This window comes from Podarcis bocagei (assembly GCF_964188305.1).
Source record: "Podarcis bocagei genome assembly, chromosome: 14".
In the NCBI taxonomy this organism is placed as follows: domain Eukaryota; kingdom Metazoa; phylum Chordata; class Lepidosauria; order Squamata; family Lacertidae; genus Podarcis; species Podarcis bocagei.
The window spans coordinates 510,840-535,198 of NC_138139.1; the positions used below are offsets into that span (position 1 = coordinate 510,840).

General features: G+C 45.9%; 2 protein-coding genes across 2 annotated transcripts in view; one reads left to right on the forward strand and one right to left on the reverse strand.

The window, feature by feature from the left end:
* The window catches only part of LOC308573648 (uncharacterized protein), a gene marked incomplete at its 3' end in the record, with an annotated part of 82,410 nt that overhangs the window by 35,538 nt on the left and 22,513 nt on the right, over positions 1–24,359 (reverse strand). The gene's annotated exons all lie outside the window — the stretch shown is intronic.
* CSPG4 (chondroitin sulfate proteoglycan 4) overlaps positions 7,451–24,359 on the forward strand; it is a 123,967-nt gene continuing 107,058 nt past the window's right edge. Inside the window, exon 1 of the mRNA XM_081170486.1 lies at positions 7,451–7,668. Within this exon, the coding sequence (XP_081026612.1) occupies positions 7,572–7,668 (97 nt within the window). The 5' untranslated portion in view covers positions 7,451–7,571. The remainder of the gene's footprint in view (positions 7,669–24,359) is intronic.

Consider the following 24,359-nt stretch of genomic DNA (forward strand, 5'->3'; position numbering starts at 1 on the left):
AAGCCGCGAGCCATGGCTGGAGAGCACTGACTTCTTCTTTGAACATTTGGGCTCTAAAAGTAACAACCCGTGAGTAATACGGAAATTGGACTTAAAAACTCCTTTTAATCGAATTCGGTACGACCGGGGGAGGTGCTAAAAGGAAGTCCGCCCTCCCCTTGCAGGCACTTTTAAAGCAAGAATCGGATAACTAAGGTTGTGAGACTGTCTCTCTCTTGTTGAGATAAAAATTTTTAATTCCACAATTTGGCTATATAAGTTTTGTGCTGGAGGATCAGAATTGACTGTGTGAGTTGAAGTTTAACCCCCCCGGATCCAGGAGCGACCCGAGAGTGAGCCTGTGGAGGTTTTAAATAGAGTTTGACAGCTGTCAAATGAGCTGTCAAACTCAGAAAATTTGACTCTGTGCTATATCTACCGGTTATTTTGGTTACATTGGACTTTAAGTTGGTTGAAATAAGAAATAAGAACAAAATAACCTGATTGTTGGATACTGTAACCAGAATCCCTCTAGAGGGGGTTCTGAGATATTACAATGGCTGCAGATGGAAAATTACAAGCAGAGCTGGATAGAGTGTTTCATTTCCTGGGAATATTGCAAGAGTTGACTGATGTTATGGCTACAAATTTAACAACCTTGAACTCCAAAGTAAACAACTCTGCTGAAATCGGTGAGGATTTGATTCAAGAAGAATCTGCAGCTGGAGAAGAAGAAATTTGTGTTGTTTTTGAGGAGTCGAAAAGAGGAGCTGAATTGTGGCAGATGGAGAAGGACAACCAGGGGCCTGACAGGATGGAAGTTAAGGAAAGCAAGGTTCGGATGATGGAAACTTGGTATGAAATGGAAAAGGAAGAGTGGGGACTCTCTCTTATGGGGAGTCTGAAAGATCTTTGGATTATAAATTTGATGAAGGTGAAAATTGAAACAGTTGGGACATTTGGGACATTGGTATCTGAAAAGACCAAGAAACAGGATCTGGACCTTTTCTTTGAATATGGAGGCCTGGTTGGAAAAAATACAGACCCTAGTGGGTCAAAGCTGCTCCGAGACTTGATGTTCAACATGAAGGAATGTCAACAAAACCGGCTGAAAGGGACTGAAAGAGATTTAAAGGCCTCGGATGAGATAGACCCAGGCTGAGAACTGAGAGACTGAAAGACAATTTTTGGGGAGCAAAACCGGGGAAGGGGGGAGGGAGATTTTGGAATCCTAAGGGATATAATTATATGTTTTTATTGGATAAGTTGTTGGGTAACAATCATAAAAATTGGGAAATTCGTGAAAGGGAACTTGGGACGACCTTAGAAAAAGGGGTAAACGTTAAGTATTAAAATGAGGTTTAGAAGTTTAAATTTGATAAATCAAGATAATTTAAGTAAAATGCTAAAAAGGGATAGTTTGGGGATAAGAACTTGTTGAGTAATTTTTGGAATAGGGATGCAAGAAGGGGAGGTGGGGGAAGTCCGGGAAAGTGGTTAAGAAACTAAGATTTTAAAATTATATTTGTTATGTGTGTGTCGTGTGTTGTGTTTGTTTGTTGTTGTTTGTCCAAAAAACTTTTGAAAACCCTAATAATTTTTTTTATAAAAAATAAAATAAAATCCGATTCTCCCGTATCAGCTCTACTCACGGGTAATTACTTTGGAGTCAAATTGTCCACAGGAAAAAGTCAGTGCTCTCCGGCAACAGCTATGCGGCTTCGCTCCGTGGAAGAAGCAGACGATTCGAAGCACCGCGCCACTCACCCCACGTCACTCCGGGTCCCCGAAATCGGGTTCCCCCGCAAGTAGGGGAGGTGCACAATTTGCCCGCCGAATCCCACGTTCACAGGCTTCTCCCGCCTGTGATTTTTACAGGTCTCCGCCTTCACCGCAGCGGTACAGACCCAAATTCCCACGGGGCAAGTTCCTCCCGATCAGAGGAACTCCGCCATTGCCGGAGGCACCAACCCGGAACTCTTTCTTTCTTTGGCAATCACTTGTAGCCAAGTAAGATTATCTTCCATGAACACGGTCTTACAGTGAGTCTGTAAGTGACTGTGGAGGCCAATTCTGGAACCACATGTCCTTCCACAGTGGAGACATAGGTTTCCAGGCAGGAGTTGATCATGATGAGGGTTTGCCAAACGTGCCTTCCTCTTGGCATGTTTCTCCCTTTCATCCTGAGTTTGAGCATCTTCAAAGTCCATGACACCTTTGGTAAAGGCTGTTATCCAATTGGAGCACTCGCAGGCCAGTGTTTCCCAATTGCTCAGGCGATGCTGGATTTCAGCATTAATGTCAGCCTTTGTGGAAAGATAACTACCCAGGTAGGAGAAGTGATCAACACTAGGTGTTCCCTTACTACCTCTTTTCCTATCTTAGGCTGCAGCTCCCTCCTTTTGTACCAAAGCCCCGTGGCCCAGTTACTCCCTATATGATAAAGTAACCATACAAGGCAGCAGAATATAGATTTTGGGTTCAAATAGGCCACAACTTTATTGGATACAGATGTGAACGGTTTGGCATGGGCACTGGGTGAAGCCATTACATTAACTCCAGCCCATCTGCTGGGAATGTATCTAAAGGGAAACCACAACATGGGGGGGGGGTCCTATGACCTACATCAAATAGGGATACCCCCTGATGTGTCCCCACTGGAGTTCTATGGCCCTAGCCTGTCTGGGCTTGGGACACAAGCAACACCTCACAGATCCCTTTAACAGAGGAGGGAGAGGTAAAGGTTACAACCTCCAACCAAGACTAATGCTTACTCAATGCCTAACCTCACAAAGTTGTGACAATTGCTATGAGACAGGTGAAAACCAAATGGCTGGTGCCAATTTGCCAAGTGGAAAAATCCCTGTCCAGCAGCTGACAATGTCTATAGTAAGGTCTTAGCATAAAAGAAAAGCATATGAAAATGGTGAGGGTGGAGGATCTGATAGAAAAAACTGAGGAGTGCTGTGCTCATTTCAGTTTATTCCCCAGCAGGTGGATCCTAGCAAGACCCATGGGCTGGTTGGGCCTTCCTCCTGGGAAATCCCCAGGCCCAGGCCTGCTTGCCAAAGACCAGTCTGCAGGCAGTCCTGCAGTCTCCCCAGTCAGCTGCTGGATCACTGACCAGGCCCGTGGCCACGCTGCCATGCCGCCTGACCATTTAAGGTAAGCAGACTTACATCATTTATTCTGTTATCACCAGGGTGGGCATCACTTTCCTTTTGGGTGAAGCCAGAGGCAAAATAAGTGCTGAGTAGTTCTGCCTTCTCCCTGTCCCCCAATAGCATTTCTCCATCTTCTCCATGCAGAGGACCTACCACTTGCTTGTTCTTCCTCTTGCTTCAGACATAGACAAAGAAACCTTTAAAAAAATATTTTTAACCTCTCTTGCAAGCTTGAGCTTATTCTGAGCTTTAGCTAGTCTGACTTTCCCCTTGCAACTGTTGGCTACTTGTGTATAATCCTCCTCCTATAATCCTTTCTCCTATAATCCTTTCCTATAATTTCCTCTTTCTTCTGTTTCTTATACATCTTATACATAAATTTCAGGTCCTCTGTAAGCTCCTTATGCAGCCACACCTAAGATGCCTCCCTCTTTTCTTTCTTGTTGGAATGGTCTCCATTTGGGCCTTCAATATTTCACTTTAAGAAACTTGCATCCATCTTGGACTCCCTTCTCTTTCATCTCTCCCAGTAGTTCCTTAAATTTTTTGAAATCTGCCTTCTTCCTGATGTTTAGTTTGTTTCTGACTGCAGAGCAATGCCTCTTGATTGCCTGGGTGGAGGATGGAGAACTGTGTGAATGTGTGTGGAAACTAGCCCACTGCATAAAGGCAAAATCTGCATATATTTTTCCACCCTCTGTTGCCTCTGGCCCCACCCACCACTGCCTTGTGGCATCCATAAATATGCCTGGAAATGAATAGGACCTTCGGGCTGAAAATGGTCCCCCCACCTCTGCAACATAAGCCTTTCCCAGTGCTAACTGGAGTTACCTGGGACTTTGTTGCAGGCCAAGCTTGAGTTTAGGACTTTCCCTACAAGAATCCAAAGGTGGGGGTTTAAAAAAGCAGCTCAGTAGCAATGCAGTGCTATCAACTGTAGAACTACACATACGAAGCCAGAAAATGAATATTTTGTGAAATTGGCTCTCTCCAGAATCAGCAAATCTCAGTTAAAAGTGATACCCCAGTGTCTTAACGGAATTAAGTAATGAATTTACTGGAACCATAGGGATGTGCTCATAAACATCTTAGGAAGCCAGGTTTATGATGCTATTAATTACCTGGAAGGAAAAATAAGCAATGCATTAATTAAATTTTGCCACCGCTGCTAAAGCAGGAGGTGTTGCAGGCCTCCAACGAGAGGAGAAACTCACATTAAGGTTAAGATTCCTTCCATGGGAAGCAAAGCAAACAAGGTTTGGACTCTGGAAAATGTCTAATCAAAGGGGCCAGCAGCATAATGTGAACTATGGATATTGGACAAGAAGGTGATGCTTGTGAAAAATGAAGGCTGGAACAGGAAGCTTGTTAGAGTGAGTTATTGGAGAGACCCAGCTGCAAAAGCATCTGTTTGACAATACAGCATTGTACTATACACATGGAGGCATCACTCCAAAGAAGCAAACACAACAGACTCTTTCTTGGAGGTGATCTGATCCACTGAAACTGTGCATACAAAAGTATCCAGGGACTATGCCCAAACAACCCCTTGGAAAACTAAAATGGAGCCAAATTTCACAGATTTCAATGTTTGACCCTGCACGCTCCATTTGCATGGGGTGAGTTTCCACTGCCTCCCTTTGCATATATACCGTATATTGCTTTTCATTTGAGGGGAAAAAACTCCATTGTGCATCTTTTAGAATGACATTTCCCTTAATACACTACACAGCCAGTTCTTTTCGCTGATGTTGCATTCATTAAGTCCATTCACCCCTTCTCTGGTGGGCAGCTTTGTGGGTGGGTCCTGGGCCTCCTTTGGGCTAATTCGGAATTAAAGGGAGTTCCCCTGAACGCAGCGCCAACTGACCAATATCGGTGCTTGGCCCCACGCCCAGGGCAAGGATAAATTCCTGGCCTCCTGGGCCTTTCAGTCTCTCTCTCACCATTTCAGTTCTCCCATCCACCCTCCCTCCCTCAAATTAGGGTTTTTGTGGATGGTATGACCTTGCTGTGGACAATGTCGTTTGCCGTATTTTGGGGGCTGAGCAGGATTTTTTTCTCATCTGGAAAATTGGTTCCACCATTTCGATTTTCACCTCCCTCATAGCAACTGTCACAACTTTGTAAGGCGGATAGACATTGGGAAAGCCTAGTCTAGGTTGGAGGGCAGGTTGTAGCCTCTGCCTGCCTCTCCACAGGTAAGGGTATCCGGTTAAAAGGATCTGGGAGAAGTGGCTCCTGTCTGATGCCCAGATGGGGGCTAGGGCCATACCATACCTCCAATGGAGACCACTTGGGGGGGCAGCCCAATTTAACGTAGGATATAGGGCATCCGCCACCCACTGGCTTCACCCTTAGAAACTGAAAAATACTCGGAGTCCTGTAGTGATTCCATGCTCTTTATTGCAGCTTGTAAAACAGTGATTGAATTGCCCCCCAAACCTCAGGCTTTTATATACATTATTTACACAATGAGTTCCGTCTGATTGGCTGATTCTGTTTCCCTCCTGAAGCCTGATTGGTCTTTTCCTGCAAGCCAATCAGTTGTTGCATTCTAGGATCCTACTTGCCTATTGTTCTAGGATCCAAGCTACTACATAACAGAAACACTCCCAGTGGACAGGCAGGAGTGACATTCGAAGTTGCTTACCACAATGCCTATGGCCAAACCTTCACATCTGTAAGCAATAAAGTTGTGGCCTTATTTGATTTCAAACCAATATGCCAGGTGTTGTCTAGTTATTTGCACCTTAGGTAACAGGATGGTTATGTGGCCCCGATATGCGAACAGTTGCCTTAAAGGGGAAAGGGACAGTGATAGGGTATCTGTGCTGCATGCAGACTAGTCCCAGGTTCAATCCTGAGCATTCCCAGGTAGGGCTGGGAATGTTCTCTGGCTAAGAATCCTGGAGAGCTGCTGTCAGACAGCGCAGACAAGACTGAGCCAAATTCACAAATGGTTTGACATGGAATGAGGCAAGCTTCTATGTTTTTTGCTATTTTTCTAGCAAGGACCACAGTTACCACTCCAGCAACTACTGCCACTGCTGCCACTGTGGAACCTGATCTCATTACCAGATTCACCATGTCTTTTAGAAACACCCATAAAGAACAGCATATCAACAATAGTTCCACAATAGGAACGTGTACATCTTCATTTATAGGAAAAGGATGTTATCAACAATAGTTCCACAACAGGAACGTGTACATCTTCATTTATAGGAAAAGGATGTTTTCTAAAGTCTAGTTCTTGAGGAACAGATAGGAACACAGGCATCTGACTCTACCAGGTCAGACAGCTCCTCCCCTGACTCAGATGAGGCGCTAAACTTGTTTCAGTACCATTGCAGATTGTAATGTGGGGGCTCCCATAATTATTGAATCTGCCTCCATTTAAAAGAAAGTAGCCCCTGTCTAGTCACTGGTTGGAATGTCTCATCACTTTTAAAGGAAACCAGCAGGGCTGTAGCACAGTGGTAGAGCATCTGCCTTGCATACAGAGTCCCATCAGCTCCAGGCAGCACACTGCAATCCTAGCAAGCCACTGGCAGTCAACAGACAGCACTGAGCTAGGTGGACTGTTGGTCTGACTAAGGTAGCTTCCTGTGTTCCCATAGTTTGCAATCTGGCCACCCAAGTCTTTAAGCAAAGGCAGCTCTACTATTAAACAAGGTCAGGCAACCACCTCAGGTGGCAGGTGCTGAGGGGCAAAGGCAGGGGCAGTAGGCTCTTGGCAGTCCATCCTAAGCTACCTGACTATTCCCATCTGTTGGAGGACAGAGCTGTCCATGCTACATGGTTACATGGCTACAAAGTTAACTGTTAACTGCTGACTCTGGTGAAGTAGAGGGTGCTCTCCCATCACCAGCATTCATGTAAGATTCAACTGCCAGTCCCATGGTACAAGCAATGCAAACATCTCACCATGCCCTTTGACTCAGGGAGCAAAACTTATTGGGCCAGCCCTATCTTTATGTATAGACAAACACCATCTCTCTGTAGCCTCAAACAACCTCCCTGAGTCCCTTAACACAGCCATGTCAGAAAGAACCATACTGAAAAACAAAGAGCTGAAAGCCTGGCCAGTTCCCAAAAAGTTATGACAGAGAGGGAAGGAGGCGAAGGAGGAGATATTCAAAGAGTTTCTAAAAGGGGAAATGGGGAGGGGGAAGAACTAGCCCTTTAAGAAGGGGAACTGAATTGTAACATGAGAGGTATCTGTTTTAACCCAGCCCTGTTTCTGACTGGTGGGGAACTTCAGAACATCCCTCCCTCAGCTGCAAGCTTATTAAATATAGTAGTAGCCGAATCTTCAATTGAAAACAGACAGGCTGTGTCTGTAGCTTCTGCCTCCTTTGCGTGCTTGTTGCTCAGTGTCCGGGGAATGGTCTGAGTGCCGCTCTCTGGCCCATTCCAGGCAATACCATGAGGTCCAGCCTTCCTTCAGTGGTGCCTGTGCTTCTGCCCATGTTCCAGCTTCTGCTACATACACTGCCACTCCATGCAAACCCAGAGTCTGGAGGTAAGCCCCAATCTCTTCTCCTTCCGAAGTTTCAGCCACTTTTTCGGGAGAAAATGTTTGTTTGTCTGGGGGGGGGGTATAAGGAGCATTTGCCACTGAGATGCATGGATAACAAGCATGCATGCAAAATGACTCTCAGTGGATTGCTGCAGCATGTAGTTTTGTCCTAAAGCCACAGGATCAGTGAAGGAATGTGTTTAGGAGTTGTGTTAGGAAAACAGACAGAGAGGTCATTGACAGGTCTCAGTCACAACTTCCAGAGCCTCTATTATTCAAGCGCTTGGGTCAGGGTTTCGTTTTGGAGATGATCTGAATAAGATATGACAAATGCTTCAATGTGGGGTTGTCAGAGTGAGAGAGAGTAGGCACCATCCTTGAAAGTGCAGCTTCTTTTGATGGATGAGATGAGTTATCTGCTGGAGCCATATCCTTTGGTAAACCTGTTTGTGTCTGTTGAATTGGCTATGTTTGATCCTGAAGAAGTTGCCCTAAGAAATTTTACAATAATAGCAAGCTGATTGCATGTGAAGCTGTGCAACAGCCTCACTGGTTGAACACATTAGGTTGAGCTGTACCTGGGTGTACTTAGCTGTCTGCTCATGAGATAGGAAGGAAAAGTCAACCTCAAAGGCAAGATATGCCTACCAAGAGATGGGACTAGATGGAGCAGCAACATCTTTTCGAGATCTTCCTACAGAGAGACCAATCAGAGTGCAAAACTCCCAAGCATCTTTTCCTGCTGAGGGTCAGCTTGGAGCATTACCCTTTTTTTGCAGACTAAAAGCCACCAGTGCCACCCATAAATGGTTGGTGGTAGCAAATGAACAGTGCCAGCAGTGTGCATTTTGTGTAGGGCTTTCACACACAGGAGCCTTGCTTATGAATGACTTGATGTTTGGAGCTGATTATGGCTTGCAGGCTCCTGCGAAAAACTCTTACACTAGTTACCCAGAAATCTGAATTGTGCTATGAGCTACAGAACCTAGTTCTCCAGTGTGGATCCAGTGCAGGACTCCCAGTGGATGTCGGGACTTTAAAAGGAGCATGTTCGTGCACATTGTGGTTGTGCAAAGGAAAGTTAAAGGGTGTGGCCAGTACCTAAAGGCTGTGTGGGATTTCTGATGGTTGTGGCACTATGAATTCCCAATGGCCACATGTTCTTTCTTTTCTTTTATAGAAGTAGTGACTCTTTGGCAATGACCCATATGCATCTTTTGCATCTGAGGAATCAATTAAATCTATCTGTATCACTGGTCTTCAACTGGTGGGTCGGGATGGACTAGTGGGTCGTGGCCTGATTCATGCTGGGTGACAGCAGAGGCACCACTGGTAAAAGATTAAGAAATGGCTCCCCAGATGCATGTGTGGGTTAAGAGTGGGTCCTGGGTTTTTCCATGTATAAGACAATGTTTTTTGCTAAATATTGTTAGAAATATTTTTTTTGGGGGGGTGTCTTTCTCCTTACATTCCCGCGGCTGCTGTGAAGAAGCTGCCGGAACTGCCAATCCATTTCCATAAACCAGTGTGTGGACTTCAGTGAACCATTACAGGGTGGCTGCAGCTGATGTTCTAATATACGGTAGGGGGTGCAGGGTGGCATGGGGGCTGCAGGGCAGCAATCTCCCCCCAAAAGGCAATAACTTTGGGCGATCTTGGGGTTGCTATTTCAAAGTCACTCTGTTTGATGTTTAAAATATTGATTTCTTAATTTAAGGTTCAAGAAAAATAGGGGTCGTCTTATACATGGGGGCATCATACATGGAAAAATATGGTACATTCTTATCACATTGTACTAGTGGAAGTGAAATGTTTGATATTAATTGACTGAGATGGGACTGGAATGTTTGGTTGCTTGGGGAGCAGAGCAACAGGCTCTGTGAGGACAAGGGAAGTTGTTAGTGTGGTTGAGATTAAAACCTCACATGAATTTCTTTAAGCAGCCTGAGGACTTGAAAGAAGTCCCTGGGAATCAGAGAAGCAAAAGGATTTAGTTGAGATTCCTGCTTTGCAGGGGGCTGGACTAGAGGGCCCTCAGGGAGCCTTCTAGCATGGGAAGTCCAGAGGCAAGGAGAGAACAGAAATTGAAGGAATGGTATGTGACTTGAGGCAAAAGACAGAGAAGACAGACATTTTAGTCAAGAAGAGGTTAATCTAAGAGGAAAAGAACTTCACAAGGCTTCAGGTCAGGAGGAGCAATGTTGTGGAAGTTGGTTGAGACAAGGTGGCCCAAAGGAGTGATTGCTAAGTATACATCAGGAATAGCCAGCATGGTGACCTTCAGAAGCCACTGGACTACAATTCCCATCAGCCCCTGCCAGCAAGGCCAATAGACAGTGAGACTTGTACTCCAGGTCATCTAAAGGACACCATCTTGGCCACCCCGGCCAAGGGTAGTTCTAGAGTAGCTGCACCAACCTGGTGCCCTCCTGGCTTTCTGAACTACAATTTACATAATACTAATACTACTACTAATAATAATTTTTTTAAAAATTATTTATATCCCGCCCTCCCCAGCCGAAGCTGGGCTCAGAGCGGCTAACAACAGTAAAATGATAAAACATTCTAAAATCATTTCATTAATTCCAATCAGATTAATGGCAACCATTGGGCTAGAGTTCTGTGAGGATTGCCAAAGGAGGGAGTCAGGCTGTGCCCTGGCCAAAGGCCTGGTGGAACAGCTCTGTCTTGCAAGCCCTGCGGAAAGATGTCAGGTCCCGCAGGGCCCTAGTCTCTTGTGACAGAGTGTTCCACCAGATCGGAGCCGCAGCCGAAAAAGCCCTGGCTCTAGTTGAGGCCAGCCTAACCCCTCTGTGGCCTGGGATCTTCAAGATGTTTTTGTTTGAAGACCGTAAGTCATAATCCCTGACCAAACTGGCTACAGCTGATGGGAATTGTAGTCCAACAACATCAGGATGACACCAGACTGGAGAAGCATCTGTCACAGAAATTCTCCCCTTTGTGACTTTTACTGTCACTGAATTATTGCAACTGTCAGAAAGCAACAAGGACCAAAACCAGGGACGGGGACAAATTTTGATTTGAAGTAAGCACCCATGTTATTTGTTACAGGCTCCTAGCTTGAATCTAAAAAGTATTCCTAATATACACAAGCTATCTCCAATCTCTGATTTTTGCAGACTCTGAGAGTTTTGTACTAAACTACCTATAATATAGCCTCATTAAGCTCTGTGAGTTTATTATGGGGAACCTGCCTTAGATGGCAAAGAGCTTATTCCATCTATCCCTTATATGTGACAAGCTGAGCAGAAGAGGTTGTGTGCACTGTTTTTCAGGGGTGGGGGAGGCTTTAGGATAGGTTTAGGCAAATTCATGGAAGAGAAGGATATCAATGGCTACCAACTCTTATTTATTTATTTAATCTCTTGATTGTAAAAAACCCTCAAAGTGGTTTACAAAAGGTAAAGCCGTAAAATCAAGAAAAATGTACAACCCTACTTTCCAGCTTACAAAACTTAAAATACTTAAGCAGATTAAAATTACCTCTATGTTTTACCTCCACTGCTGGGGGGGTAGAATTGCTCTTACCCTCAGGTCCTGCTTGCATGCTTCTCATGGGTTGGCCACTGTGAGGACAGGATGCTGGGCTTAAAGGAGCCTTTTCTCGGTCCTGCCACTCTCACAATACAGTAATGCTTTTTTTGGATACAGGAGAGGGCCTTTCCAGGGGCTGCTCCCAAACTTTGGAGCTTCCTTCCTAGAGAAGTTAGACTAGCTCCCCCTGCTTGTTGTCTTTCTGCAAGCTGGTGTATGCTTTGGAGAACTGAATGTTTTTAAGGAAAGGGCTGGTGCTGTGATGTTTTTATTGGCATGATCTGCATAGCTAGATTGAGAGAGTCTGCTAATGTTTAATTGTTTTTAATGATTTCCTGAGTCCCTGTCAGGGAAAAAGATGGGATGACAACAACAACAACAACAACAACAACAACTGGGTCGAAGTAATGTTACGGTTTTTTAAAATGAGATCAGGGTAGCACCCTGCTGGGGCAGGATGGAAACAGACTGAACAGACCCATGTTCCTTCTGTGTGGGTTATTGCAAGACAGTAGGCAAACAGGGACATATAATGCCAAGCAATTTCCAAAGTGCAGTGCCCATGTTTTCCCATATGACAGTTTGCATAAGTTGGCACTGCTGGCATATGGCTGTCCCATTGCCTCCCTTTTACTGTCCTCGTTTCTCTTCCATCCTCTCCTCTGACTTTGCCAGGGCAGCTACAACCAAGAGAAGATGCAACCTCATCCATCTTGGAAGCAGCATGACATGGCCATGTGGTTCTGGGTCCTTTCAGACAGTGTCAGCAGCGCCTTTCCTTAAATATAGATTTGGCTTTCATACTCTCCACCTGTTGCCCATAATGCCGGCTCTCTCTATCTCTACCTCTCTCCCCGCACCCACCCATCTAAACCTGTTTTATACTGACTCAGACCATCAAGTTCATTGTTGCCAACACTGGCTGGCAGTGTCTCTCCAGGCTTTCAGACAGGATTTTTTCTCAGCTGTTCCAGAAGATTATCAGGGATTGAACCATCTTCCTGCATGCAAAGCAGGTGTCCTACCACTGACTTTGGCCACACCCAGTGGTGAAGCTGCATGCTCCGGCATCGCTGGGGCTGGTGTGCGTCCTGGGGGCGTGGCATGCTTCCTGGGGGCATGGCGCCCAGCACAGTGGGGAACAGTGACAAAACTGCATGCTCTGGCACTGGGAGCGGAGAGCAGGTGGGGGCATGGCTTGCAGCACATCGCCAGCGGGGGTGTGGCGTGCAGCCCGGGGGCGTGGCATGTGTCCTGGGGGCGTGGTGCCTGGTGTGGTGGGGGGGTGTGGTGCGTGTTGGGGGGTGGCAGTGATGGTACCCCCCGATGGTGCTGGGGGTGATGCGCTTCCCCACCCCTGTTCCTCTGCCACTGGAGGGGTGCACGGAGCATGTCCGGGGGGGGGGCGGCTGCGATGGTACCCCCCTCCCCGATGGTGCTGGGGGCAGTACGCTCCCCCACCCCCCCATTCCTCGGCCAGTGGCCACACCCACTCACAACGTCTGACTTAGCAATAGTAATAATTTAATAATAATATTTTTTTATTTATATCCCACCCATCTGGCTTTGTTTCTCCAGCCACTCTGGGTGGCTTCCAACAAAGTATTAAAATACAGTAGTCTGTTAAACATTAAAAGCTTCCCTAAAGAGGGCTGCCTTCAGATGTCTTCTAAAAGTCTGGTAGTTGTTCTTCTCTTTGACATCTCGTGGGAGGGCGTTCTACAGGGCAGGTGCCACTACCGAGAAGGCCCTCTGCCTGGTTCCCTGTAACTTGGCTTCTCACAGTGAGGGAACCGCAAGAAGGCCCTCGGCGCTAGACCTCAGTGTCTGGGCAGAACGATGGGGGTGGAGATGCTCCTTCAGGTATACTGGACCGAGGCCGTTTAGGGCTTTAAAGGTCAGCACCAACACTTTGAATTGTGCTCGGAAACATACTGGGAGCCAATGTAGGTCTTTCAAAACTGGGGTTATGTGGTCCCAGCAGCCGCTCCCAGTTACCAGTCTAGTTGCTGCATTCTGGATTAGTTGTAGTTTCCGGGTCACCTTCAAAGGTAGCCCCACATAGAGCGCATTGCAGTAGTCCAAGCGGGGGATAACTAGAGCATGCACCACTCTGGCAAGACAGTCCGCGGGCAGGTAGGGTCTCAGCCTGCATACCAGATGGAGCTGGTAAACAGCTGCCCTGGACACAGAATTGACCTGTGCCTCCATGGATAGCTGTTAGTCCAAAATGACTCCCAGGCTGCGCACCTGGTCCTTCAGGTGGGCAGTTACCCCATTCAGGACCAGGGAGTCCTCCACACCTGCATGCCTCCTGTCCCCCCAGTACTTCTGTCTTGTCAGGATTCAACCTGTTAGCCGCCATCCATCCTCCAACCGCCTCCAGGCACTCACACAGGACATTCACCGCCTTCACTGGTTCCAATCTGAAAGAGAGGTAGAGCTGGCTATCATCCGCATACTGATGAACACCCATCCCAAACCCCCTGATGATCTCTCCCAGTGGCTGCATGTAGATGCTGAAAAGCATGGGGGAGAGGACAGAACCATGAGGCAGCCCACAAGTGAGAGCCCAGGGGTCTGAACACTCATCCCCCCCCCACTTTCTGGACACAGCCCAGGAGGAAGGAGTGGAACCGCTGTATAACAGTGCCCCCAGCTCCCAGCCCCTCTAGCCCGACTGGAGGGGATCCAAATGGTCCGCTTCTTTCAGGCGTGCCTGGAGTTGTTCAGCAACCACTCGCTCAATCTCCTTGCCCAAGAATGGAAGATTTGAGACTGGGCGATAGTTGGCCATATTGGCCGGGTCTAGAGTTGTTGTTTTTTAGAAGCAGTTTAATGACCGCCTCTTTCAGGAGGTCTGGGAAGGCTCCCTCACAGAGAGAAGCATTCACCACCCTGTGAAGCCCGTCGCCCAGCTCTTCCCGGCTAGCTTTTATAAGCCAGGATGGGCAAGGATCAAGGAGAGTTCCCCTTTCCATGCCTGGATTTTCTGGAAAACGATCTACTTTTTCCTGCATTTATATCCCACCTTTCCTCCAAGGAACTCCAAGTGAAATAACTTGTTCTCTCTCCCCCTGTTTTAGCCTCATAACAACCCTCTGTGGCAGATTCAGCTGAGAGACAGCGAATGGCCCAATAAGCTTCATGTCTGAGCAAGGATTTGAACCTGGGCCACCCAGGTCCTAGTCCAGCACTACACATGCCTCAGTTGATTCTGAGCCCAGTTCAGAATCTGCCATGCTCCGCTGATGATGCACTCACAATTACATCAGAGTGGTTTCAGCACAAGGCGTGATCAGAATTTTCCCTTTCCACTTGTTTGCCTGCCTTCCTCTCTCCCTCCCCCTTTCTTCCACCCATTTACCTGGATTGTTGCTCCAGTGGTGCAGAAGGGAGACCCGCTCTTCCCATCCCCTCTCTGATCTCTAAAAACGAGTTTGATTCTCAGTAGAGACTCTATCTTCCCCCCTTTTTGGCAACTTTTGTGATAGCACAAGTTGTTCCTGCTACTACTTTGCTTAAGGTTGAAATTGTGAATGGTTCTATCAGGTCTGGCTCAAGGACGAGAGCAAGGAAGCATTTGGATTTGTGTTTGCTCAGATCAGCCTTCCCCAAACTGTTTTGGAACACAATGCAGATGTTCTGCAATACAACTCCCATCAGCCCCATTCTGGCTGTATCTGGAGGGCACGAGGTTGGGGAAGGCTGGCTCAGATTTCCCCACCCAGTCACCATCCTTCTGCCAATGTGTGGTCTGCCAGTTTCCCCATGCTTTGTCCTAACTGGGGCAGAGGATTCTTCTTCCCAGCTGAACACAGACAGAGGAGGGCAAAGGCTTTATCTCCACTGAAAGCATATGTTGGGGGCAGAGGTGTTACACCCTTTGAACTACCATAACGTCCCCCAGGAATCATAGGACCTGTTGCTTAGTGAGTTTTGGAGATCCTAGACCCCCACCATCTTCTTGGAGTGAGGCTTCAGAAGCACTAATTTTTTCAAGTGCTATTTGTGGCTGATTATTTGAAGAATTTAACCCCTTTGACCAGAGTTTGATACTCATTGCCCTTTACACTGTGTGTTGAAAAATGATCTGATGAATACTAAAAATGTATGTATTATGAATTAATATCTGCACCAACTGCTGAAATATAATAAGACTTCTGGTAAATAAGCTGGTTTTTGTCCCAGTTATTTGGGGAAACATACTGCTATCATTTTTTGTGTATCATTGACATGTCTTTCTTGCCATTGGGAAATGGTTTCAATGATGGAAATATTGGATTTGCTACATTCCGGTGTTTAAAAGAAATGAATAGAATAAACTATAAATCTGAATAAATATGTTTGCTATCAGTTTAATGAGCCTGATTACCAACCCTGTATTTTCTTTTGAAACATAATGTAGCATTAATAGATTCATTATATTTGAGAGAACAGTGAGTAAATAGCACAAATGTTATTTATATATTAATGTATGAACATCAGATTGTTTATGTTAGGGATGTCTATTAAATACAGTATATCTATAATCATACAGACAATAGTAAATAACATTAATTAATGTTAATTAATTGCATTGAATTATAGACTACTTAACACTTACCTATCATCAATGCTTTGCTATTCAAGTCTGCTGCCAATTTTGCAGGTCACCACTTGGACAGCCTCATAAATCCATTCCTGCCCCCGTTTTCATACAAAACTGTCCCTCTCAATATTCAAACATGCAAGTCACACTGTGTGTGATGCTGAAGTTCCAGTATTGTAGATATTTATGTTGTTTTATTTCACAAAACCCAGCTGCAGAGGGAAAGTGGGGCATGACTAGCACTGGCATTGTGTGTAGACAGAGTCTCTCTCTTTGCTCCTGCACCACGTCCCCCGTCCAAATCCCTCCACACACATAAAAGGCTACTATAAGTCAGAGATGAGGAAACGTTTTCAGCCCAAAGGCCACATTCTCTTGTAAGCAACCTTCTGGGGTCCACATATCAGCGATGGACTGGACCAGAGGCAAAGGTCACATTCACCCCATACATTAGATGTATTCAAGTCTCCAGGGCCAGATGAACTGCATCCAAGAGTATTAAAAGAACTGGCAGATGTGATCTCAGAACCACTGGCAGTCATCTTTGAGAATTCCTGGAGAACAGGTGAAGTCCCGGCAGACTGGAGGAGGGCAAATAGACCACAAGGGCCATCGAGTCCAACCCCCTGCCAAACAGGAAACACCATCAGAGCACTCCTGACATATGGTTGTCAAGCCTCTGCTTAAAGACCTCCAAAAAAGGAGACTCCACCACACTCCTTGGCAGCAAATTCCACTGTTGAACAGCTCTTACTGTCAGGAAGTTCTTCCTAATGTTTAGGTGGAATCTTCTTTCTTGTAGTTTGGATCCATTGCTCCGTGTCCGCTTCTCTGGAGCAGCAGAAAACAACCTTTCTCCCTCCTCTATATGACATCCTTTTATATATTTGAACATGGCTATCATATCACCCCTTAACCTCCTCTTCTCCAGGCTAAACATGGAGAATGAGGAACCTCTGGCCCTCCAGATGTTGTTGTACTCCAACTCCCATCAGCCCTAGCCTGCATAACCATTCTCAAAGATGATGGTAGTTGAAGTCCAGCAACATCTCGAGGGCTACAAGTCTCCTACCCCTGCAATAGATTAATCTGGTTGAGAAATATTTAATCATTTGTCTGGCTATTTCAAGCAGTGGAGACTGGTGCTCATTAGGACTGGTAGGGTAAAAGGCAGGGAGGCCAACAGTAGGTGGCGCCAGAGCCAATGGCTAGGAGAACTAGTCTTGCCTCCCCCCTCCTTCCTGCTCAGTTCTGCAAAGGTAACACGGAAACTGAGGAGGAAACGGAGAGTCAGTGTCATCCCCTAGACTGCTTGTAAGTAAGGAGCTTGTAAGCTACAGTGGCAGCTTGAGGGAAGACTGAGGTTGGTGTGCCTATGTCCCACTAGCTCTAATGAACCAGACTCCTCTGATTCCAAGTGTCCAAAGTGTTCATATCCATTATTCCCCTGCGTGAGTGCCTAAGGGCCCTGCTCCTGTCACTCACCACCTAGCCCAGGGCGGGGCCTGACAGGCCTCATAAGGACGGTTGCTGCTACTGCTGCTGCTGTCCAGGAGGACTCGGAAGGGCGCAGAGTTCTTTTTAAAATGTTTTAAAATTTTCTTTTTCCCTTTTGAACTTTTTGTATGTGGGGTGGGGGTGGGATGGATGTTTGGTTGGGCTTGGGAATTTGTTTGATTTTGATGTATTTGTAATTTTTACATTTTTATGTTTGTATTGTTTTATTGTGTGTTTTTTTTAAAAAAGGTTTTATTTTGTTCTTAAGGGGAGGGGTCAGGGCTGCCGGGGAGTGGGTCCCAGCTAACAAAATGGCTGGAGCATGTTCCACAAGGGGGGATGCACTGGGACAACTGATCTCAGTGATCACGGGTAGGAGGAGGAGTTACGCTCCTCTTAGACCAGACTATGTCATTACAGAGGAGGCAGGTTTAGTCGTTGTCTGAGGACTATCCCTGCCTCCGGGTCTGGTCTTGACCGGATGGATACTGGAATCAACAAGGGAAACCCACATGACCTGAAGGTGCTGCTGTGCAATGCCAGGTCAATGATTCATAAGACCACTGCCATCCATGACTTGATCATGGATGGAGGACTTAACCTGGCATGTGTAACAGAGACTTGGTTGGATGAAGCAGATGGGCCTGTCCTTGCCACTGCTTGTTCACCAGGTCTCTTACACACAGCAACCCAGGGCTTGGGGAGGGGGTTTGCAGTGATTTTTAGGAAGTCATTAGTTTGCACCAGTCAATTTAGTGGAATCACCTGCTACATCGGGGCCCAATATAGGCCACATGATCTCCTGCAATGATTTTGCAAATAAAGTCGCTCAGATTTGGGAAGAGGTAGACTCCACCGTGGGAGCAGGGCCAGGGCGGGAGAGTGCTAGAGTCCTGTCTAGTCAAGTTGCGTGGGATCAATTCCAATCTGTTAGCTCCGAGGATGTGGACAGGCTGCTTGGATGAGTGAAACCAACCACCTGTCTCCTTGATCCTCGCCCATCCTGGGTTATAAAAGCTAGCCAGGAAGGGCTGGGCAATGGGCTTCGCGGGGTGGTGAATGCTTCTCTCTGTGAGGGAGAATTCCTAGACCCGCTGAAAGAGGCGGTTATCAAACTGCTTCTTAAAAAACCATATTTAGATGCTGCCAATATGGCCAACTACCGCCCAGTCTCAAATCTTCCATTCTTGGGCAAGGTGATTGAGCGAGGGGTTGCTGAACAACTCCAGGGATGCCTGGAAGAAACGGACCATTTGGATCCCTTCCAGTCAGGATTCAGGCCTCATCATGGGACTGAAACTGCCTTGGTCGCACTGGTCAATGATCTCCGGCGGGCTAGGGACAATGTTGAGAGCTGTTTCCTAGTCTACTGGATCTCTCAGCGGCGTTTGACACCATTGACCATAACATCCTTCTGGACCATCTAGAGGGGCTCGGAGCTGGGGGCACTGTTATACAGCGGTTCTGCTCCTTCCTCCTGGGTCGTGTTCAGAAAGTGGGGGGGGGTGAGTGTTCAGACCCCTGGGCTCTCACTTGTGGGCTGCCTCATGGTTCTGTCCTCTCCCCCATGCTTTTCAGCATCTACATGCAGCCACTGGGAGAGATCATCAGGGGGTTTGGGATGGGTGTTCATCAGTATGCGGATGATAGCCAGCTCTACCTCTCTTTCAGATTGGAACCAGTGAAGGCGGTGAATGTCCTGTGTGAGTGCCTGGAGGCAGTTGGAGGATGGATGGTGGCTAACAGGTTGAATCCTGACAAGACAGAAGTACTGTTTTGGGGGGACAGGAGGCATGCAGGTGTGGAGGACTCCCTGGTCCTGAATGGGGTAACTGTGCCCCTGAAGGACCAGGTGTGCAGCCTGGGAGTCATTTTGGACTCACAGCTATCCATGGAGGCACAGGTCAATTCTGTGTCCAGGGCAGCTGTTTACCAGCTCCATCTGGTATGCAGGCTGAGACCCTACCTGCCTGCGGACTGTCTTGCCAGAGTGGTGCATGCTCTAGTTATCCCCCGCTTGGACTACTGCAATGTGCTCTATGTGGGGCTACTTTTGAAGGTGACCTGGAAACTACAACTAATCCAGAATGCAGCAGCTAGACTGGTGACTGGGAATGGCCACCAAGACCATATAACACCGGTCTTGAAAGACCTACACTGGTTTTCAGTACGTTTCCGAGCACAATGCAAAGTGTTGGTGCTGACCTTTAAAGCCCTAAATGGCCTCGGTCCAGTATACCTGAAGGAGCATCTCCACCTCCATCGTTCTGCCTGAACACTGAGGTCCAGTGCTGAGGGCCTTCTGGCGGTTCCCTCGCTGTGAAAAGCCAAGTTACAGGGCAGAGGGCCTTCTCGGTAGTGGCGCCCACCCTGTGGAACGCCCTCCCACCAGATGTCAAAGAGAAAAAGAACTACCAAACTTTTAGAAGACATCTAAAGTTAGCCCTGTTTAGGGAAGCTTTTAATGTTTAATAGGTTATTGTATTTTAGTGTTTTGTTGGAAGCCGCCCAGAGTGGCTGGGGAAACCCAGCCAGATGGGTGGGGTATAAATAAATTATTATTATTATTATTATTATTATTATTATTATTATTATTATTATGTTGTAATTGTTATCTACAATCCCATAAAAGAGTCATTATCCATCATACTGCAGATGGCAGAATTAAGGCAGAGCATAAATTGTTTGCCTAAGTCCACCTATTGAGTTCAAGGCAGAGGCAAGATTTGGAAGAGAGATTTCCTGATTTGTAGTTACCTTGGATACCAGCCGACACCATGTAGCTGCCTTCTCCAACTTTTCTCCTTTTCTTCCTCAAAGGAGACTGAACCAGACTAACTGTTGCCCATATACCCGTTGACTTGGCTTCTGGCACCAACCGTAGATGTTCCATAGTACGGCACTCATCATTTCCAAAATATACAAAATCACCAGGCCGTTTGATCCAGCAGTGCACATACCAGTGACATAGAGTCAGTGTTTCTCACTTCTTTTGGAGAGTATTGGCAGTGACTTCCAAATACTGCACAGGCATTGCTGTATATCCTCTTACTGAAGTGGATTGATTCCAGGCGTGGCTTCCCTTAAACCAGAGGCCAGGAGGGGTGAAATGAAATGTTACCACTGGGCCAGGAGAGGATAGTCTACTCATTGTTTTGTCAGGGCCGTCACTCCAACCACTAGTCTGATGTTGGTCTGATTTTGTTGTGAGCCATGATTTCAGCCGTACTTCTGGTCATTCTGAATATTTCCATGTGATCTCAGGTATGCAAGACGGTAAAGAAATTGAACTCATTACACTGGAGCTCCTTTGGTGGAGGAGAGGGCTATTGATGGCCACGATAGGTATGCTCTGCCTCCACAGTGGGAGGAAGCCGTGCTCCTAAATTTCAGTTGCTGGAAACCATAGGAGGGGACAGGGTTGTTGTGCTCAAATCCTGCTTGCAGGTTTCCCGCAGGCATCTGGTTGGCCACTGTGAGAACAGGATGTTGGGACTAGATGGGCCAATGGCCCATCCAGCAGGCTCTTTTTATGTTCTTATGCTCTTAATCAAACAGCTCAACCACTTGCCAAGAACAGTAAGCAGTACTTCTACAAAATACTGCATCGAAGGCAGTCCTTTGTACCATTCCTCATAAGGGGTGGATAGGGGAGGAATCAATAATTATTTGGTATAAGGGGACATCCATGGTAGCTTATTTATTTATTAAATTTCTATACTGCACTTCTTCCAAGGATCACAGGACAGTATAAAAATATAAAAATACACAATGCAGTAAGAACAATCCCCCCAAAGCCTCCTTTGGGAGAACACTCCATATCAGATCAGTTTACCTGGAGAGAGGCAGTCCTTGAGGTATTGTGGCCATGAGGCATTTAGCAGAAGCCACAAAATTTGCTCACAAAGGCATACATTTAAACTTGATATAAAACTGGCCTTGCTGTGTGAAAAATTGTAGTCAGTGAGATTACTGCCTAGGTAAAGGGTAAAGGACCCCTGGACAATTAAGTCCAGTCAAAGGTGATTATGGGATGCAGCATTCATCTTGCTTCAGGCTGAGGGAGCCAGCGTTTGTTCACAGACATGGATCTTCTGGATCTTGTGGCCAGCATGACTAAACTGCTTTTGGTGCATGGAGGACTGTGACAAGTGCCAGAGCGCACGGAAATGCCGTTTACCTTTCCACCACAGTGGTACCTATTTACCTCCTTGCACTGGCATGTTTTCAAGCTGCTGGGTTGGCAGGAGCTGGGACAGAGAAATGGGAGCTCACCCCATCGTGCGGATTTGAACCGCCGACCTTCCAATCAGCAAGCCCAAGAGGCTCACTGGTTTCACTGCATCCTGCCAGGAATGAACATTCAGGATGATCATTGCTGATACTGTTGACAAATGGGAACTGCAACAAAATATTGTGGTACATCCTTACCCCATTCCTAACAGGAAAGACCTTGCTCAAGATTCCAAACAGACAGACATGACTTCCTCTAGGATATTTTTTTAAGCTGAAGGGCCACATGTTGCTCACTATGTTGTAGGTTTTTTCCCCTGTCCATAATCCCTAACACTTTTCAGCAGCACATAGTCTGCCATACTGTTTGGAATTGGGCAGGGTTTGTTAGCACTCTTCTTCCAGGTCCACTCATTACATATTAGGGAAGAAACAAGCAAGAAGTTTGTGCCTTCTCTTGCAATAATCTTAGTTTCTTAGAACAAGGCCAGCCTTTAAGAGAGACTTCTGTTATACAGAATGGGAAAGTGCGACTCCTGTTTAGATTAACTGGCGGCAACAGCTCTCAGGCACCTGGATGTATTGCTCATAACAAAATGAATTAGACATACCAGGAAAACAAAATCTAAACATTTTCTCCTGTATCTGTGAAGCTTTTGCAAGCCCATGTTTATAATGAAGTAATGCTTGATGTCCTTTCCAGCTACACATCAAATCTCAATTCCTCCTCTTGATGAAAATTTCTAGTACAGTGGTACCTCGGGTTAAGAACTTAATTCGTTCCGGAGGTCTGTTCTTAACCTGAAACTGTTCTTAACCTGAAGCACCACTTTAGCTAATGGGGCCTCCTGCTGCCGCCGCGCCGCTGCTGCATGATTTCTGTTCTCATCCTGAAGCAAAGTTCTTAACCCGAGGTACTATTTCTGGGTTAGCGGAGTCTGTAACCTGAAACATCTGTAACCTGAAGCGTCTGTAAGCTATTGAATGCTATAAAAAATGGATTAAAACTCAAGAAGTTGTAGAAGGTCACATATTTCACAAGCAGGGCTGAATCCAGAGGATAGCGATATTGGACATTTGCTTTTTTAAAAAATAGATATTTATTAAGAATTTTCCATTTTAATACATTAAAAAAACAAAAAGAAACAAAAAAAGAAAAACATATACAGTTTACAGTCCTTATTTTTCTATAACATATTTCCCTGACTTCCCCACACCTCCCCTTCTTATATTCCAATTCAAATTGTTAATGCAACAAGTTCTTATCCCCAATTTTTAACCTTTTTATATTTAATTCAATTTAAAAAACCAGTTTTACAACATCAAAATTTATACATCAGTGCTCATTCTTAAATCTTAAATCCTTTTTCTAAAGTTGACCCAAATTCCCTTCCACGAATTCCCCACTTTTCATACTAATAACAAAACAGAATAAAAAGAAAAAAGACGGATTATAATTATACACCCTTTGGATCCCCAAACCCCACCCCATCTCCTTTCCCGGTTTCAATCCCCAACAAATGACCATCAGTCTTAGTCTGCTATCAGCCTGGAGATCTCACGTCCGAGGCTCTTAATTCTCTCTCAGTTCCTCTCTGCCGGTTTTTTTGATAGTCCTTAGTATTAAACACCAGACCTCGGAGACGCTCTGGCCCGATAGGGACAATGTTTTTTCCAGCCAGACCTCCATACTTAAAAGTGGAGCCCAAATCTTGTTTCTTATTCCTTTCAAGTCCAAATGTCCCCAAAGCTCCAACTTTCACCTTAATCAAATTTGTAATCCTCTTCAGATCTCCACATAAGGAGATCTCTCCATTGTTCAATCTCCAGCTCGGACCAGATTTTCATCATCAAGTTCTTATTTTCCTTTATAACCATCATGTCAGGCCTCTGGCTCTCCTTTGTCATCTGCAACATTGCATCTCCTCCTTCCTTTTCCTCAGAAACAACATGTATCTCTTTCTCCACACTCTCAAAGTTCTCAAATTTCTCCTCTTGTCCAGCTGCATGAACTTCCTGGATCAAGTCCTTATCAAATTCAGTGAATTTGTTTACTGTTAAGTCCAGAGTTGCAACGTTGGTAGCCAAAACATCAATTTGGCCTTGTAACTTTCCCAAGAAAAAAAAAACTCTGTCCAATTTAGCTTGAATTTTCCCTCCTTCAGTCATTCTTGTAATGTCCCAAAACCCCCTCTAGAGGGATTTTGGTTACTTAGTATTCCTTCCAGTTCAAATCCAAAAATCAAGTTAGTTTGTATCAGTTTTTCCTTGTTTTCGACAAAATATAGCCAAATTGTAATGAATATAACCAGCAGAGACAATAGAAAACAAAGTTCTCTTTTCCCGTCTTGACAGCTAATTTGACAGCTGTCAAACTCTTCAATATCTCTTCAACAGGCTCTCTCGCGGATCACTCCCGGGTCCGGGGGGGTGGCACTTCAGCTCCCAAAATTAGCTCTTATCCTCCAGTAAGATTACTTAAACTGCCAAATCGTGAAATTAATGTCTTTACCCAATAAAAAAGAAAAAATCCTCTCGACCTTAGTTAGCTGGTCCTTGCTTTAGATTGTATACAAGACGGGGAGACGGACTTCCTGTTTGCGCCTTCCCCGATCGTGCCTAATTCAAAAAAAATTTTTAAAAAAATTTCCTTTACAAATCCAATTTCCGTACTACTCATGGGTTGCTGCTTTAAAATCCAATTGTTCACAAGAAGAAGTCAGCGCTCTCCGACCATGGCATGCAGCTTCACTCTGCAGGAGAAGCAGTCGACTCTCAGCACCGCGCCACTCACCCCGTCCCCCGTTCCGAAGCCTTT